The sequence below is a fragment of the Phyllopteryx taeniolatus genome, chromosome 5, assembly GCF_024500385.1.
Source record: "Phyllopteryx taeniolatus isolate TA_2022b chromosome 5, UOR_Ptae_1.2, whole genome shotgun sequence".
NCBI classification, from domain to species: domain Eukaryota; kingdom Metazoa; phylum Chordata; class Actinopteri; order Syngnathiformes; family Syngnathidae; genus Phyllopteryx; species Phyllopteryx taeniolatus.
The window spans coordinates 10,052,527-10,066,327 of NC_084506.1; the positions used below are offsets into that span (position 1 = coordinate 10,052,527).

The following is a 13,801-nucleotide window of genomic DNA, read 5'->3' on the forward strand; positions in this document are numbered from 1 at the left end:
ATTTTTCAATTGTAAAATATGTTCCTTGGCTCCATAAAGGTTGCAAATCACTGCTCTCGTCAGATCGTGTATTCCCATCAGTCAGATCAAACCGACATTAGATGACAGAAATAATGGGTGCTAACTTACTGGCATTAAATGACTTCACCCACACCAAAACTTGAGAGCATGGTTTGACTGAACGGCGGCATGTTTCCGTCCAACCGTTCGTGGTACCGCTCGCTTGCTAGGCTACATGATGTTTTGTTGCCTGCTTGCGAGGCGTGTCGTCTTCAAAGTACGGGAGCATGCCTTAAACCAACGTCCTCTCCTGTGCTGAGCACCGGTGACCACCAACACACATTTTTCCCCATTTTGTCCTTTGAAGACAAAGCCGGTGTGCTCCACTCTTGTTGTCGTCGCCACGGTAACGAGTGTATCCGGTCGCATTTGAGTTAAGATAAGATAAAGCCCAATGATGGTAAAAAACGGGATGCGGTGGTTATTTTATTGCAGTAGTCTGACATATAGTGCAAATGTGTCTTCTAGTCTGCTTTGGGCATTACGTGTTGACTGTTCCACACTGCTGATTTTTTTAAAATTTAGTGGCCGTCAGATATGTCCACTACTACGTCAAAAGATGCACGACAAGGCTAAAAATAAACTAGCTTTTGGATTCAAATATACTGTGCACGATGGCGATGTCTTGCATTGATCGGATCTGCGAATTATGACACTAAAACCGATCAGCGTAAAATGCTCGATATCGGCCGATACCGATCAGCCCGATGTAAAGTCGAATGAATAGCGAATGGTAAGAAAGCTGTGCCCTCTATTGTTGCCCTTTTTAAAAGCAAGTAGCTTTTGGTGAGTATTTGGAGTTTGAAATGAACTAAGCAAATAAACCTCAACCCAAAGAATCAGACCACTGGGTCTATACAATGGAAGTAACACTATATTACAAACTCCATTATTATTATCATCATCATCATTTAAAAATTCTGATTAGCGCTCACTAATTTCGCTGGATATCAAAAAGGCTCCTGTGCCGATTCCCGATAACTGGAACATAAATGCTAAAAGACAACATCGGTGTTAATGGGGAAATGAGGTTTAATGAGTGGTGTTCTGTTTCAGGCGTCTGCCGGTCAGTCAACACCGGCCGAGCAGTCGCCCGCGCCATCTTCTCTTGTGCTGCCGTCCGTGGAAAGGTGAGCGGGATTTTCATTCATTTTGAATCGGCGCCATTTCTGCTGTAGTTTTCTTCTAATGGACGTGTCCCTCTTAAGCTGTTTGTCAGACGCAGCTTCAGGCCTAAGTGACGGCAACGAGGGCACTTCAACATCAGGAGGCCGCCACGAAGGCCGCTCACTGAAACGGTACCAACGGCGGTCTGTCCGCAGCCGCTCTCGGCACGACAAGGGTGCCAAGGCCAAACTGAATGTTCTCAGTGTAGGCATCTCAAATCTATTTCCAGATGTATTTCTTGTTAAGCCACTTGTTGTGGTACCAGTTGAATGTAAACCTTTTTTTTTTCATTTAGATCTCAAATGCTGGCGACAGAGTTGCAGAGTGCCAGCTGGAAACGCACAACAGGAAGATGGTGACCTTCAGATTTGATTTGGACGGCGATAATGCGGAAGAGATTGCACAGATAATGGTGACTTATTTTTCCTTTACCCAAGCCACTGACCTTGCTTAACCGCGTCCGTGTTGGTAGTTTAGCTCTGGTACAAAAATGACTTGGCTACTGTTTGCTGCTTCAGGTTGAGAGTGAGTTCATCCTCGAAAGTGAGCGGGAATCCTTCATCGAGCAGGTCCGTGAAGTCATCGAAATGGCTGATGAGAAAGGGGAGGGCATGAAGGAAGCCTTTCCTCAGGTAATGTTGTGGTTTTATAAGCCAGACAGTTAAAAGGCCCGATTGACACTACAGGCCTAAATGTCCAATTCCAATGTAATGCCTGTTTTTGACGGGCTACAGCCAATCTGTGTTTACTCGCATTGGCAGATATCCGATACCCATCTCATTTTTAGACACTTTATTTGGAAGAGGCCTGAGAGATTTGTTTGTGTGCCATGGTGCATATTTCCCAAGTGCAAACAATGTAAATGTGTGAATCCGACCAAAGTTTGGTTTTCGGTCATCACCGGGCTCATGTAATTGTTGGTGTGTCCGCAGATGAGTGAGCTTCAACAGCAGCCAGAGCTTTCTGTTCCCATGCTGCCTGGTACGCCAACTTTCCTCGCTCCCATACGAATGTGCATTCTTTCCGACGTCACATCTGACTTGTTGTGCACTTTCCCACAGGAATCTCCCCGAGCACTACGGCCCAGGTGGTCCATTCAGCGGGACGAAGGTTCATTGTCAGCCCAGTACCCGAATCCCGTCTGAGAGAACAGTTTTTCGGTGCACCCTCGGCTAATACCTCTGTTGGTGATGAGCCTGGCCCAGGTACAAGTATGCAGCGGTATCTTGAATTACGAGTGCTCAAACTTAAAGGTTTTTCGCGTTATGAGCTGTGGCTTTGGTAGATTTGTTTAGTGTTGGAATGGAAAGTCACAGTCACCTGTGGACATTCACTGTCAAACATAACAAATACATAACAAAGCACAAGCAGCTGCTGTAGGCCACAACTCACGCTCACGATGAACTAACCAGGCAACCTGACTTACTCGGCCCTCGTGGACAGTATACACAGTATTTTATTTACACTTTGTGAAACCAGTTAATGCCTTTTGTTTTTTCATGTTTTTAGAAAATACAGGGATTTTTTTTCTTTGTTAAAAAGATGGGGGGGCTGCAACAGATTGACATTTCAATTCATTTTGGGGGGCATGGCATCCATGATCGTTATAGGAAAGTACGTTCACCAATAAACTCCAGTGTATTTCATATACACCAGGAGGAGAGGAGCCATGTTTACCACATGTTAACTGCATGTACTGTGATCTCACATTTGAACAAAGTGATTCTTTTTCCAGGGCCCACTATGACATCAGGCCTTTCTTTATCCGCTCCATCTGGGATTCTGCAGCAGGCTTTCAACCAAATGAGGCAGGATCACGCAGAGCGAGGCAGCAGCGCGATTGAATCTACGAGCGCCGATCAGGACGCCGGCACGGTCCCGTCCAATGACGCCGGACTTGTCCCAAACACCCAGTGTGCTCTGGCTCCTCTCGAAACGGTACCTTCCACCGCTAGTTGTAGTTTCCCCCGTATTGGGCTCGTTTCAACTGCGACGCCTCAGCCCCGCCCCCCAAGTGGAAGAGTTTCTCCTCCAGCTGTATCATCCCAGTCCCCAGCTCCAGCTCCAGCTCCAGCTCCCGTTCCCGTCCCCAGTGAGCCCCTTCCGCCGGCCCACGCTTGCCATGAAACGGCGCCCTCGCAGATCGCACCCACTGTCGGTGTCCCCGCCTCCTCTTCCTCCCTTTCCGCACCGGCCGCGCAGACCTCCGCCCCCGTGCTGCCCCCGCCCCAGCCGAGCGCTAATACAGGCACTGTCCCTGCCGTCGAGCCGCAACCTTTTAACAGTGCCGCCACGTCTTCTCAACCCATGAATTCAGCCGCACTTGCATCTCAGCCCGTGCCCGGTCAGAACCAGCCCCAGACAGTAGAGTCTGAGGGCGCCGAGCTTCAGACCAAAACGGCGGGCAGAGACGATATCCAAGCCCTCGACAAGAAGCTGCGATCCCTTTTTAAAGACCAGAGTACAAGTTCCTCTAGCACGTCAGTGGATCCCGGTCAGAACACCGGGACCTCTTCCCCTCCCGCCGGAACATCCTCCCCTCCTCCTGGTGCCGCTCTGGTGCCTCCCTCAAACCTCCCTCTCACATCCGGGGTACAGGGCGTCACTCCACTGTCTACAAGCACCCCAGGGGGACACACCCAGACCCCTCCATCCAAGCCAAGGGCACAGGTTAGTGGCTGCTCAACTGCTAATCCATTTACTAACGTGATTATGTTGTACAGAATAGCCATTCTAGAACTGTGCCACAATATACAAGGTTCATTTCAGTGAAGTTGTAGCCTAAACCAAAGAAGACATCAAAACTTAATTTCTATTAAATCAGTCTCGGTGTATATACCCGGTTGTGTTCACCGACTAGTGGCCCAACTTGGGAGTTTTGAAAGTTACAAGGGACTGGAACGCCCTGGCATGTGGGCAAGGAGAGGCACTTTCAGCAGTTCATTCAGAACTTCTGTAGGCCACAACCCGTGCCCAGAAGCTCCCACGCAGACCGCCAGGCAACGCCTCTTAAAGGCACACGTTATAGCTTAGTTATAGTTTTCGTCGTCCAGGATATGCCCGTACTTGGCCGCATTCATCTTACCTTCGATTGCAACCGGTCGTCCTGTCCCCACAGCATGATGCTGCCACCGCCGTGCTTCACTGTTGGGACTCTCTTGGACAGCTGATGAGCAGTGCCCGGTTTTCGCCACACATGCCACTTAGAATTAAGGCCAACAATTTCTATCTTGGTCTCATCAGACCAGAGAATCTTATTTCTCACCATCTTGGAGTCCTTCAGGTATTTTTTTTTAGCAAACTCCATGCAGGCTTTCATGCGTCTTGCACCGAGGAGAGGCTTCCTTCCGTCGGGCCGCTCTGCCATCAAGCCCCGACTGGTGGAGGGCTGCGGTGATGGTTGACTTTCTAGAACTTTCTCCCATCTCCCGACTGCATCTCTGGAGCTCAGCCACAGTGATCTTTGGGTTCTTCTTTACCTCCCTCACCAAGGCTGTTCTCCCCCAATTGCTCAGTTTGCCCGGGAGGCCAACTCTAGGAAGGGTTTGGGTCGTCCCAAACGTCTTCCATTTGAGGATTATGGAGGTCACTGTGCTCTTAGGAACCTTAAGTGCAGCAGAATTTTTTTTTCTTACCTTGGCCAGATCTGTGCCTTGCCTCAATTCTGTCTCTAAGCTCTTCAGGCAGTTCCTTTGACCTCATGATGCTCACTTGCGCTGACATGCACTGTGAGTTGTGGGGTCTTTATAGACGGGTGTGGCTTTCCTCATCAAGTCCAATCAGTGTCATCAAACACAGCTGGACTCCAACGAAGGTGTAGAACCATCTCAAGGATGATGGGAAGAAATGGACCGCATTTTGCGTGTCACAGCAAAGGGTCTGAATACTTATGGCTGTGTGATATTTCACTTTTCTTTTTTTTTTTGCCAGTATGGGGTGCTGTGTGTACATTTGAGGGGAAAAAATGAACCTGCAACATAAAGAGTGAAACTTTTAAGGGGGTCTGAATACTTACTGTGCCCACTGTGTGTGTGTGTGTGAGATTTTATACAATATAGTCCTATTTTTCAAAACAAACAAGTTGGTGTTTTTATTGCCAATCCAATCATTTCAAACATTCGTAGATGCATTGAATCATTCTCTGCTGTTAAATGCTATATATCATAATAGATGATTCTTTGTAGACGTTACCTACTGGTTTTGACCAAGCTGCTACTCTGCCCTCGGACCCTTTACCACCATTCCCTGGACCAAATCAGGTGAGCACTTCTATCCGTAGTAATGCTGCTTTCTCGCTTGGATTTTCTTCCACTTTATATCAGATGCTATTACATGCCAAAAATGGTCAAATCTTCTCCTGCTTGTTTGCCTCAACAGTCCCAGCCACCTCTGGGTAATTTGGATGCCCAGCTAAGGAGAGCTCTGAGCCCGGAGACCGTCCAGGGTGGCAACACAGTCCAGCCTCCCGTAGCGGCTTTCACTCTGGGTCGTTTCCAAGTAAGTTCACTGCCGCGAGGCAAATGTGCTCAAGAAAGAAGGAGGTGATCAAACCCCGTAAAAAAGGTTGACTAAAATTCCACCGTCTCTCTGCCCAGGTGTCTGTCGCTCCAGATCGAGCCGGCATCGTCTCCTCTTCCTCCCTCACACCCTCCTCCTCCTCCTCCTCTTCTTCCTCCCCCCCCTCAAGCCCCGAAAACACCCTCCACCGCTCGTCCGCTCTGCCGGCCGCAGTGTGTGAAACGGACCACAACGGCGGAGACGTGTCTCTCCCTGCCACTTCTGCCAGCCAACCCCCCACCATAGCAATAGGGCGCTTCCAGGTTTCCACCAGCAGCAACGCCGCATCAGGAGAAACGGCTCCCTCCAAAGTGGGACGCTTTTCAGTCACAGGTGTGTAGCGGCTTCATCGTTGACGAGTTATTTTGCTTTACTTGGTCTTCATCTTAAGTGATTTTTAACACAACAAGGGAACAATGTCTGTGCGCGCTTACTGCTCTTTTAGTGTGTGTTGTATACTCCGCACGACCAACACGGCACACCGCGCACACAATCAGGTCTCCACAGACAATTAATTGGGAGTCGCCTCCCTCAAACTCATTGTCAGCCGTAGTACCCAGACTGACCTGTGAGAGGCAGCACGGTGTCATTGGGCATCCAGACTTGTGGAAGAGTCCCACTTCCTAATTGGCTCACATACTAATAGCTTTTGCTATGAATTTTACCTCTCAGCCGAGCTAAATAAGTTTCAAAAGAAAAATGCAATTTAAACTCCCTGTAAAGTGCAAATAAATGCCTTAAAATTTGGACACATCCCAAAGAAGTGTTGTTAAAAACCCTATCAAATTTGAATTGCAAAGTGTATGAAACAAGGTGTCAAAACCGTAAAAAATGAAGCCATTTTCTGCTTTCAAATGCTGTCATCGTGTCCCCCAAATGCGTGAAAGCACGGCCCACCGTCGAGTAAATGACACAATTAGTACGACCTGAAAAATGGATCCTACTTCATCTACAGTACATATTGCGGTCAACCTCGCCTCAATCAGTAAAGGAGATGGGTTGTTTACTCTCAGTGACATCAGCGGCAGGTTCGAGTCCATCGCACAGTTCGGGTGTCCAAAACGGGCCCTCCACGGACCCTCATAAAGCACACACCCCGTATAGCAGCGACAACGATGACGACTCGGGAACGGAGGACGAAGCGTTGCAGAAAGAAGTCAGTCGTCTCAGAGAGAGGTACTTGGCATCTTGCCCGCCCTGTATTACGCTAGCTTTTCTGTTGATCCCGCCGAATGCCCCTGTGCTGCTTTTACAGACACATGCTGGAGGTCCAAGCCCTGCAGACCCGTCAGAAAGAGGAAATCGAGGCGCTCTTTACCCGGCTGGGGAAAAGCGCTCCTCCTTCCGTCCTTTCACCCGCTGTGGCCATGGCCGGAGGGCGACGAAGGCTCAAGAGCAAAAGCCAGAAATCCCCCCGCAGCAGTGGCCAGCCCAGCCCCCTATTCTCCGGTAAGAAAGAACACGCCGCTGGATAGGTGAGCTCATCTACACTTTGGACACATTTCAAAAAACGCCAACGCTTCTACTCGTCAATAGAATAGCATTTGTCATTGGAATGTGCGGGGTTCCGTTCAGTTTCTTTTTGAAAGGGGACAATGCAATTTCATAAAACACATGAAGTACACATGGTTAAAAAAGCCAAAAGTTTTCATCTGTAATCCCCTGGCCATGATGTAAAATACATCTACAAGACAATATAATACAGGATACATCATCAAACTATGGTTCACTCGCTCTCATTCCGACAATGCACATTTTGGAGAAATGACATTGTCAACGTTGTATTCCGTTGGATTAGGAACAAATCACATCTGCAATATGCTTTCCAACATTTGTGAAGCAAAGATGAATGCGCTTTGCAAGATTTCCGTCAAGTTGATACGATAACTGACTCTTGGGACAGCCTGTACAATGGTGTGCGTCAGTTCTTATTCAAGCACAAACCGTCTGACTTGCAGGATGTCTGGCCTCAGCTCACAGTACTGACGGCTGCGAGTCTCCCCCGAAACAAAGTGCACCTTTGGCTGCGGAGGCTTCCCAAACAGAAGTGGAAACGCCTTTAACAGAGCTCAGACCCTCTCCATCCTTGCCCAGTCTCAGCAGTTGCTCCACAGGTGCGTGTGTGTGTGTGTGTGAAAATTCTGAAACAGCCCTCACTTACTGAGGGCTGCATACATGCCCTGTCCCCAGAGGTGGCAGAAGTACTTGCAATCTTTAACTCCTGTTTGGAAATAATAGGACAAAAGTGGAGACTCTAAAGTGTGCAAAAGTAAAACTGAATTTTGACTGCCAATTGTATACAATACCCATTTTGATCATTTGGCACGATGACAAACCTCTGCGGACAAAATAGTTGCCTTGTATTTACTGACACGGTGCTTGTAATGAGAAGGACAAAAGGCATGAGAGGAAGTTTCAGTTGAAAGTCCAGATCTCTCTCTCTTCGAATGGGAGGTGTAAAAGGAACAGATACCTGAAAAAGGACAATAATGAAACATTCGTGCTTTGTTTTTCGCACCGCTGCTTGTCTCCCCCCCGAACTCATATTTTTTTTTCTCTCTCTCTCTCTCTCTGATTCCAAGGAGCCAGTGGGACCACCTCCACAAACGGCTCGGGCCCCTGCCGGAACCACTCGCCTTCCCTGACACGTGCGAGCGGAGCGCCTAACGCCGTCGCTGCCGCTAACACCCAGAAGTGCAAGGGTACCTTCACAGATGACCTGCACCAGCTGGTGGATAACTGGGCCAAAGACATCAGTCTCTCGCAGGGCAAGAGGGCTCCTAAAACCGGAGCGCAGGCAGCTCAGGGACATGATGTAAGCTATGCAACCATTTCATCTCTTTGGATCAGTTTGTGTGTGTTGCTACAGTGAAACCTATACGGCCAAACACATTCCAGTAGTGTTTCCCAACCGTTGATTTTTTATTTGTTATTTTTTTTAGCCAAGGCACGTAGCGTTCGTTAGAAAAAGCTCACGGCACATTTGTCACCAAACGAAAATGTCCCCAAAAGTTGGTGAAAATGTGGCATTAAGTGACGCTCCCCCCTAAAAGTGGTTCGTCATTTCATATATTTGCCACAAGATGGGAGCAAAGTACTTCAAATTGAGAGGACCATAAAGCACCAACACCATGTATCGGCATGTACACTTTCATGGACGCATGTTACAGCAATGAATGTATGGAGCGCAAACAAACTCTGCACACGTTGTTAATAAAAAAAAAACACACCAGAGTAAAGAATAACTAAAGCAGAGCAAAGAGGCGTTTGTAGTTTGTAGTTTGTAGGCGCAAAGAAAAGAAGTGAGCCATATGCCGACCGGAGTGCGTCGCAGTTCAACCGCGTCGGGGGGTTGTGTGTGCGTGTCTCAAATGACATCGCATTTGCGCATGCAAAATGACAGAAAAATATATGAACCTGATTATTTGATGGATTCGAAAGAAAGAGGAAGGAGGAAGTGCAAGCGGTCCGATTGCGCTTCCTGCTCGTTGAATGACAACTTGGACGTATTGCACGCAGACGGCCGCGGCGCACATTAATGCGCATACTGGACACGCACACTTGAATGCAACAGGGCTCAAAGTGATAGAGTGTCCTTTAGGACGGTCAACTCATTAGCAAAGTGACTGTAGTTCTAATACGTCCATCTCGGGTAAAAGATGTTTGGCCTTTTTTCAAAAGCTGATCCTGCATTATTTGTGTGTACGCATTGTGTACCGCACATATTGTGCCAGATCGGATTCAAATTCATGAATGAGGCCCAGTGGCCCATTTGAGGCAAATGGCAACACAAGTAGACCACACGGGCCGTTATATCAGTTAGCTGCATCGGGAAAGCTTTTCCTTTCACTTTTGACGGTGCGCATTCCAGAAGAGACGAAACAAACACCGTGAATGAAGTCAAGCTAGCAAGAAGCGCAAGATTCCCACCAGATGGTAGCGAGGTAATAACCTTTATTGCTTTTCTCTGATCACATTTTCTTGCTTCTCCATTCCAGGTAATCCCTCCCGCCAACATGGGTCGCAAGTTCTCGGCTCCCGGCTACCTCTGCCCGACCCTCCCCGCGCCTCCCGGCACCGCCGCCGGTAGCCCCGCCGCCAGCGCTCACCTCCCCAACCCCGCCAACCCCTCCGTCCCGTTGGGCCCTCGGAAAGGCTCCCTGGGCCCGGGCTTCGGGTACGCCTCGGCGCCGTACGGCGCCCCTCAGTGGGCGGGACCCACGGGCAACTGCCAGGTCGGCATGCTCAATCCCGCCCAGTACCAGCCGCCCGTGACCCCCCCGGTGCCCACGCACCAAGGGTACAACATGGGGACGACCGCGTCGGCCAACCAGAAATCGGTCAGCCAGAGAGGATCCAATTTAAGGCCCACGTAGCCCGGTCCAGCTCGAAGCGCACGCGGAACAACGAGCTCTCTCCTGCTTATTTTCTTCCCACTTGAGTTTTCTTTTTTACGATTGCTACATGTCGTCCTCTCGGGCAGATTGAAGTCTGCCGGGCCCCTTCGGAGGGAGCGTGCAATACACGAACACACACACACACACACGGCGTCCACTCGGCCCGCCCGCTAGCTGTGAAATTGAGCTGTGATGAGCTGATCGGTCAGCCAAAGATGTCTTTGTTTTCTTGTCGTCGAGGGCAGACGTGCGCCGCTCGCAAAAAGTTCCGGATGTTGGGCTTTCGGGCAACATTTCAGGATGAGCCGAAAATGCACTGCAATCCACTTTTCTTTACTAAATGTTCTGGGACTCGTCCAGTCTCTCCGCATCCGTTTCAACCTTCTGACGACACTCGCTTCGCTCGATGAATTTAACGATACGTTTCCAAGGACGTCCTCTCGTGTGCCTTTCTGCGACTCCTCCAGTCTCGCTGTCGCAACCTGCTGATGACGCCATAAGCTCAGCGGCCTCTTTCACGTCACGTCACGTCACGCCATTGCCAGACTATCGGGAGTTGATGGCCTTTGAGTGGCAATTTATTGGGCGCGTCGTGGATTAAAGCTTCGAGTGTCACCAGCAGGTCGCAACAGAGAGAAAAAGAGACTGGAAGTCACACAAAGGCATAGAAGTGGACATCCCCTTGGAAACCGTTGTGAAGTTTTGCAGTTCAGCTCTTTATTCTAGTCCAGCAAATTCTGCCAAAAGGTACTGAAACATTCAGAAGTTTAGGCAAAGTCCAAAGTAAGTGAACGTGTCATGGTTCGAGGGCATTTTCAGGTTCATCCGGAAAGCCCAACGTCCCTAACCCTTTTTTGTCAGTAGCGTACTGCAAGTTGTTGTCATTCCAAGCCAAAAGCGGGACGAAGTCAATATTGACGTGCTTGTACGAGGTTAAGTTGTGTCGGCGAGAGAGCAAGTAGAAAGACTTGGTAAGTTGAGCAGGAGTGTGACGGCGGCTTGCAAAAAAAAAAAATATATATATATATGTGTACACGGTGAAGTCAATGCAATAATTAACGAGAGAGGAGAAGAGAAGAGAAGAGAAGAGAAGAGAAGCAACTGCCCCCCCCCCCCCTCTTTTTGTAACTGTGGCCTTATTCCCTGAAGACGTTTTTGTACATAGATATTCGGCATATTTATGTCTGGTGTCAATTGTGATTTTGTGTTTTCTACACGCGTTGAATATACGAACGACTATGAGGAAAAAAACCACAAAAGGCATCTCGGTGTTGAGCACCGCGAAATGGAGGCGATGCTGCTGTCGATCACGATCTGGCTCGGGTGTTGTTTTTTTCTCTTATTTTCTATTTGTTGGTTTACACTTGAATTGAACTAATCCCACATCGGTTCCTCGCAAAAACCACCAAACTCTCAAGTCAAATAGTTTGGGTTTGTAGTTTTCAGACAGCGTATGCGATGATTAGCCAGTTCTTTAGTGGGGTTCCCTCGTTTTCTGTGGTCGTTTTTTTTTTTTTTGTACACATCTATTTAATAAACAAAAATGTTCTTTATGGACCTGTATTCAACCATCAGATTTTGATGTTGTCTCACTGTAATTATTAAAAGGTTGTTAAACAACATGTAGTTAAAGGAATATAAAAAAGTGCAATTGCAGGGTTTATTATTATTATTATTATTATTATCTCAATGTACTCTCTCATCCTGCTGTATATGAAGCTCTTCTATCTCGGACTGCCCAACCAACAAGCTTTTTAGCTTCTGGCTTTCTATTTGATTGTACATACTGTAGTTTAATGTGCGGCTAGCTGCTACTTTTTTTTTTTTTTTTTTTTATTACATGTGATGCACCGTGACTAGAGAACGCACGCACACGCACCCCGCAAAACGTGAGGAAGACTTTAGTGCCTTGCATCCTTACTGTTGATAAGTTTTACGGAAAAAGCCGCTTCAGCATTTATTCCGAATGGGCCATGTACTAGTACGCTTTTTGTCCTCACTAGGAAGGCAATACAACGCACTAGAAGAACAACTGTCTTACTGGCAATGTTGTTTCTACTACTAGTATGACCTTAAGTTGGATATCGGATAGATGCTCAAATGAATACGATATCCTTGAGAACCAGCATCAGGTCCATGTACTAGTACAAGCTTTGTCTTCATTAGTAGGACAATGACATTTTACTAGTGGGGCGAAAATGTTGACATCTGAGCACTACAAGTACTACTGCATGTCAACTAAATACTCAAATGGCTTCTTGGCAAACAGCATTTTTTGTTTTTTTTTATATCCATCTTAAGGTCCATGCACTTGTACGCTCTTTGTCCCCTACTAATTGACCGCACTAGTAGAACTGCTGCATGACATTTCTGCACACTAGTAGAACAACTTTGACATACTAATAGGGCGACCACTTGTTACTAGTGGGGCAAAACTGTGCATTAGTTGATATCTGCATGTGCTACCAGTACTACTAGTGATAAGCTAGATGTTATCATGTCACTAGTAGTCCGAGTAGCATCCAGTTGTCAATTAGTGCACAAATTTGCCTCACTAGACGCATGCAGCTGCCCTCGTAGTGAGGACAAAGCGGTCAACTTACTACTAGTAGACAGACACGTGTTGTTTTGCCTGACTAGTAACCTGCAATTGTCGTCCTAGTAAGGACTGAGGTTAACGCCCTAATAGGAAACAGTCGTTTTACTAGTCAGGACCAAGAGTGTACTAGTACATGGACCTTAAGGATTTGGAATAAACGCTCAAACGGCTTTCCCTGCACGTCCCAAGTCGGCCCCGTACGCAATGTGAATGCACCGCGAACAATGTAGAGGTTGGAAATGTTCTCCTGGTTATTTTCTGCTTTGACTTGGCTCATTCTTGTGCTTTTGGCTGGCTTTTTTTTTGGGTGGATTTCTCATGAAACCCATTTCACAGAGGCGCTCCAGTGGCCCGCTCATAGTTTGGACGACTAGTTAAAACTTCTCTAGAGAAAAAAATAAGTTCCTGCAATGCAGAATATGCAAAGTTTTATAGGGACAGAGGGTTCGTGGAGTCTTTGCCTGACGACGAGGGTTACCGACTTCAGTTTTTTGATAGGGGAACGCTACTTAGGATTGTTTGCCTTTCGGGGTCAGGTTTCCCCTCATCCGCATCCGCCAATGTCACAGGCACAAGTTGAATAGCGGCGTATATAACTGTGTTTTCTGCATGCCAGCTTCACTGGTGTTCAATCTGACAGCCACTGTACAGCACAAACCTAAAAGATCCGCAAAGGACCTCAAAACAACACGTGAGGCTACTGACAATTCTACTCTCTGTATTGACTTCTGTGATTTGGTGTCTGGTTTTGTGTATGTTTTTCACATTGTACAAAATGTAAAAACAAATTAAAAATATGAATTAAATTGCCCATAGTGTCAAATGTCTTTGCATTTGGAACATTTTCTATGAATTGAGTCACCATTAAATTTCAAGCATTAAGTCAACGCACCCCTTTTCAAATGCCAGGTTTTTGTAAAAAAAAAAAAAAAAAAACAACAACTTAGGATTCTACTACTATTGTGGCCTACAACCTGTACAGCTAAAGTTAAAGTAAACATTAATTTGAGTCAAGTACCGT

General features: G+C 47.4%; 1 protein-coding gene across 7 annotated transcripts in view; it reads left to right on the plus strand.

The window, feature by feature from the left end:
- Positions 1-13,591, plus strand: part of LOC133477627 (serine/threonine-protein kinase WNK1-like) — a 36,599-nt gene extending 23,008 nt beyond the window's left edge. For 6 of the 7 annotated variants that reach the window (XM_061772567.1, XM_061772566.1, XM_061772572.1 and 3 more), the window contains 15 exons: positions 1,117-1,190; positions 1,269-1,431; positions 1,523-1,639; positions 1,746-1,859; positions 2,160-2,208; positions 2,289-2,432; positions 2,963-3,897; positions 5,412-5,486; positions 5,605-5,724; positions 5,823-6,117; positions 6,798-6,960; positions 7,040-7,233; positions 7,743-7,898; positions 8,367-8,599; positions 9,783-13,591. In XM_061772567.1, coding sequence (XP_061628551.1) covers positions 1,117-1,190; positions 1,269-1,431; positions 1,523-1,639; positions 1,746-1,859; positions 2,160-2,208; positions 2,289-2,432; positions 2,963-3,897; positions 5,412-5,486; positions 5,605-5,724; positions 5,823-6,117; positions 6,798-6,960; positions 7,040-7,233; positions 7,743-7,898; positions 8,367-8,599; positions 9,783-10,160 — 3,210 coding nt within the window. In that variant the 3' untranslated portion in view covers positions 10,161-13,591. Of the gene's footprint in view, positions 1-1,116; positions 1,191-1,268; positions 1,432-1,522; positions 1,640-1,745; positions 1,860-2,159; positions 2,209-2,288; positions 2,433-2,962; positions 3,898-5,411; positions 5,487-5,604; positions 5,725-5,822; positions 6,118-6,797; positions 6,961-7,039; positions 7,260-7,742; positions 7,899-8,366; positions 8,600-9,782 lie in introns of those variants that run through there. The other variant, XM_061772573.1, reaches the window with a different exon arrangement.
- Positions 13,592-13,801: the final 210 nt, after the last annotated feature.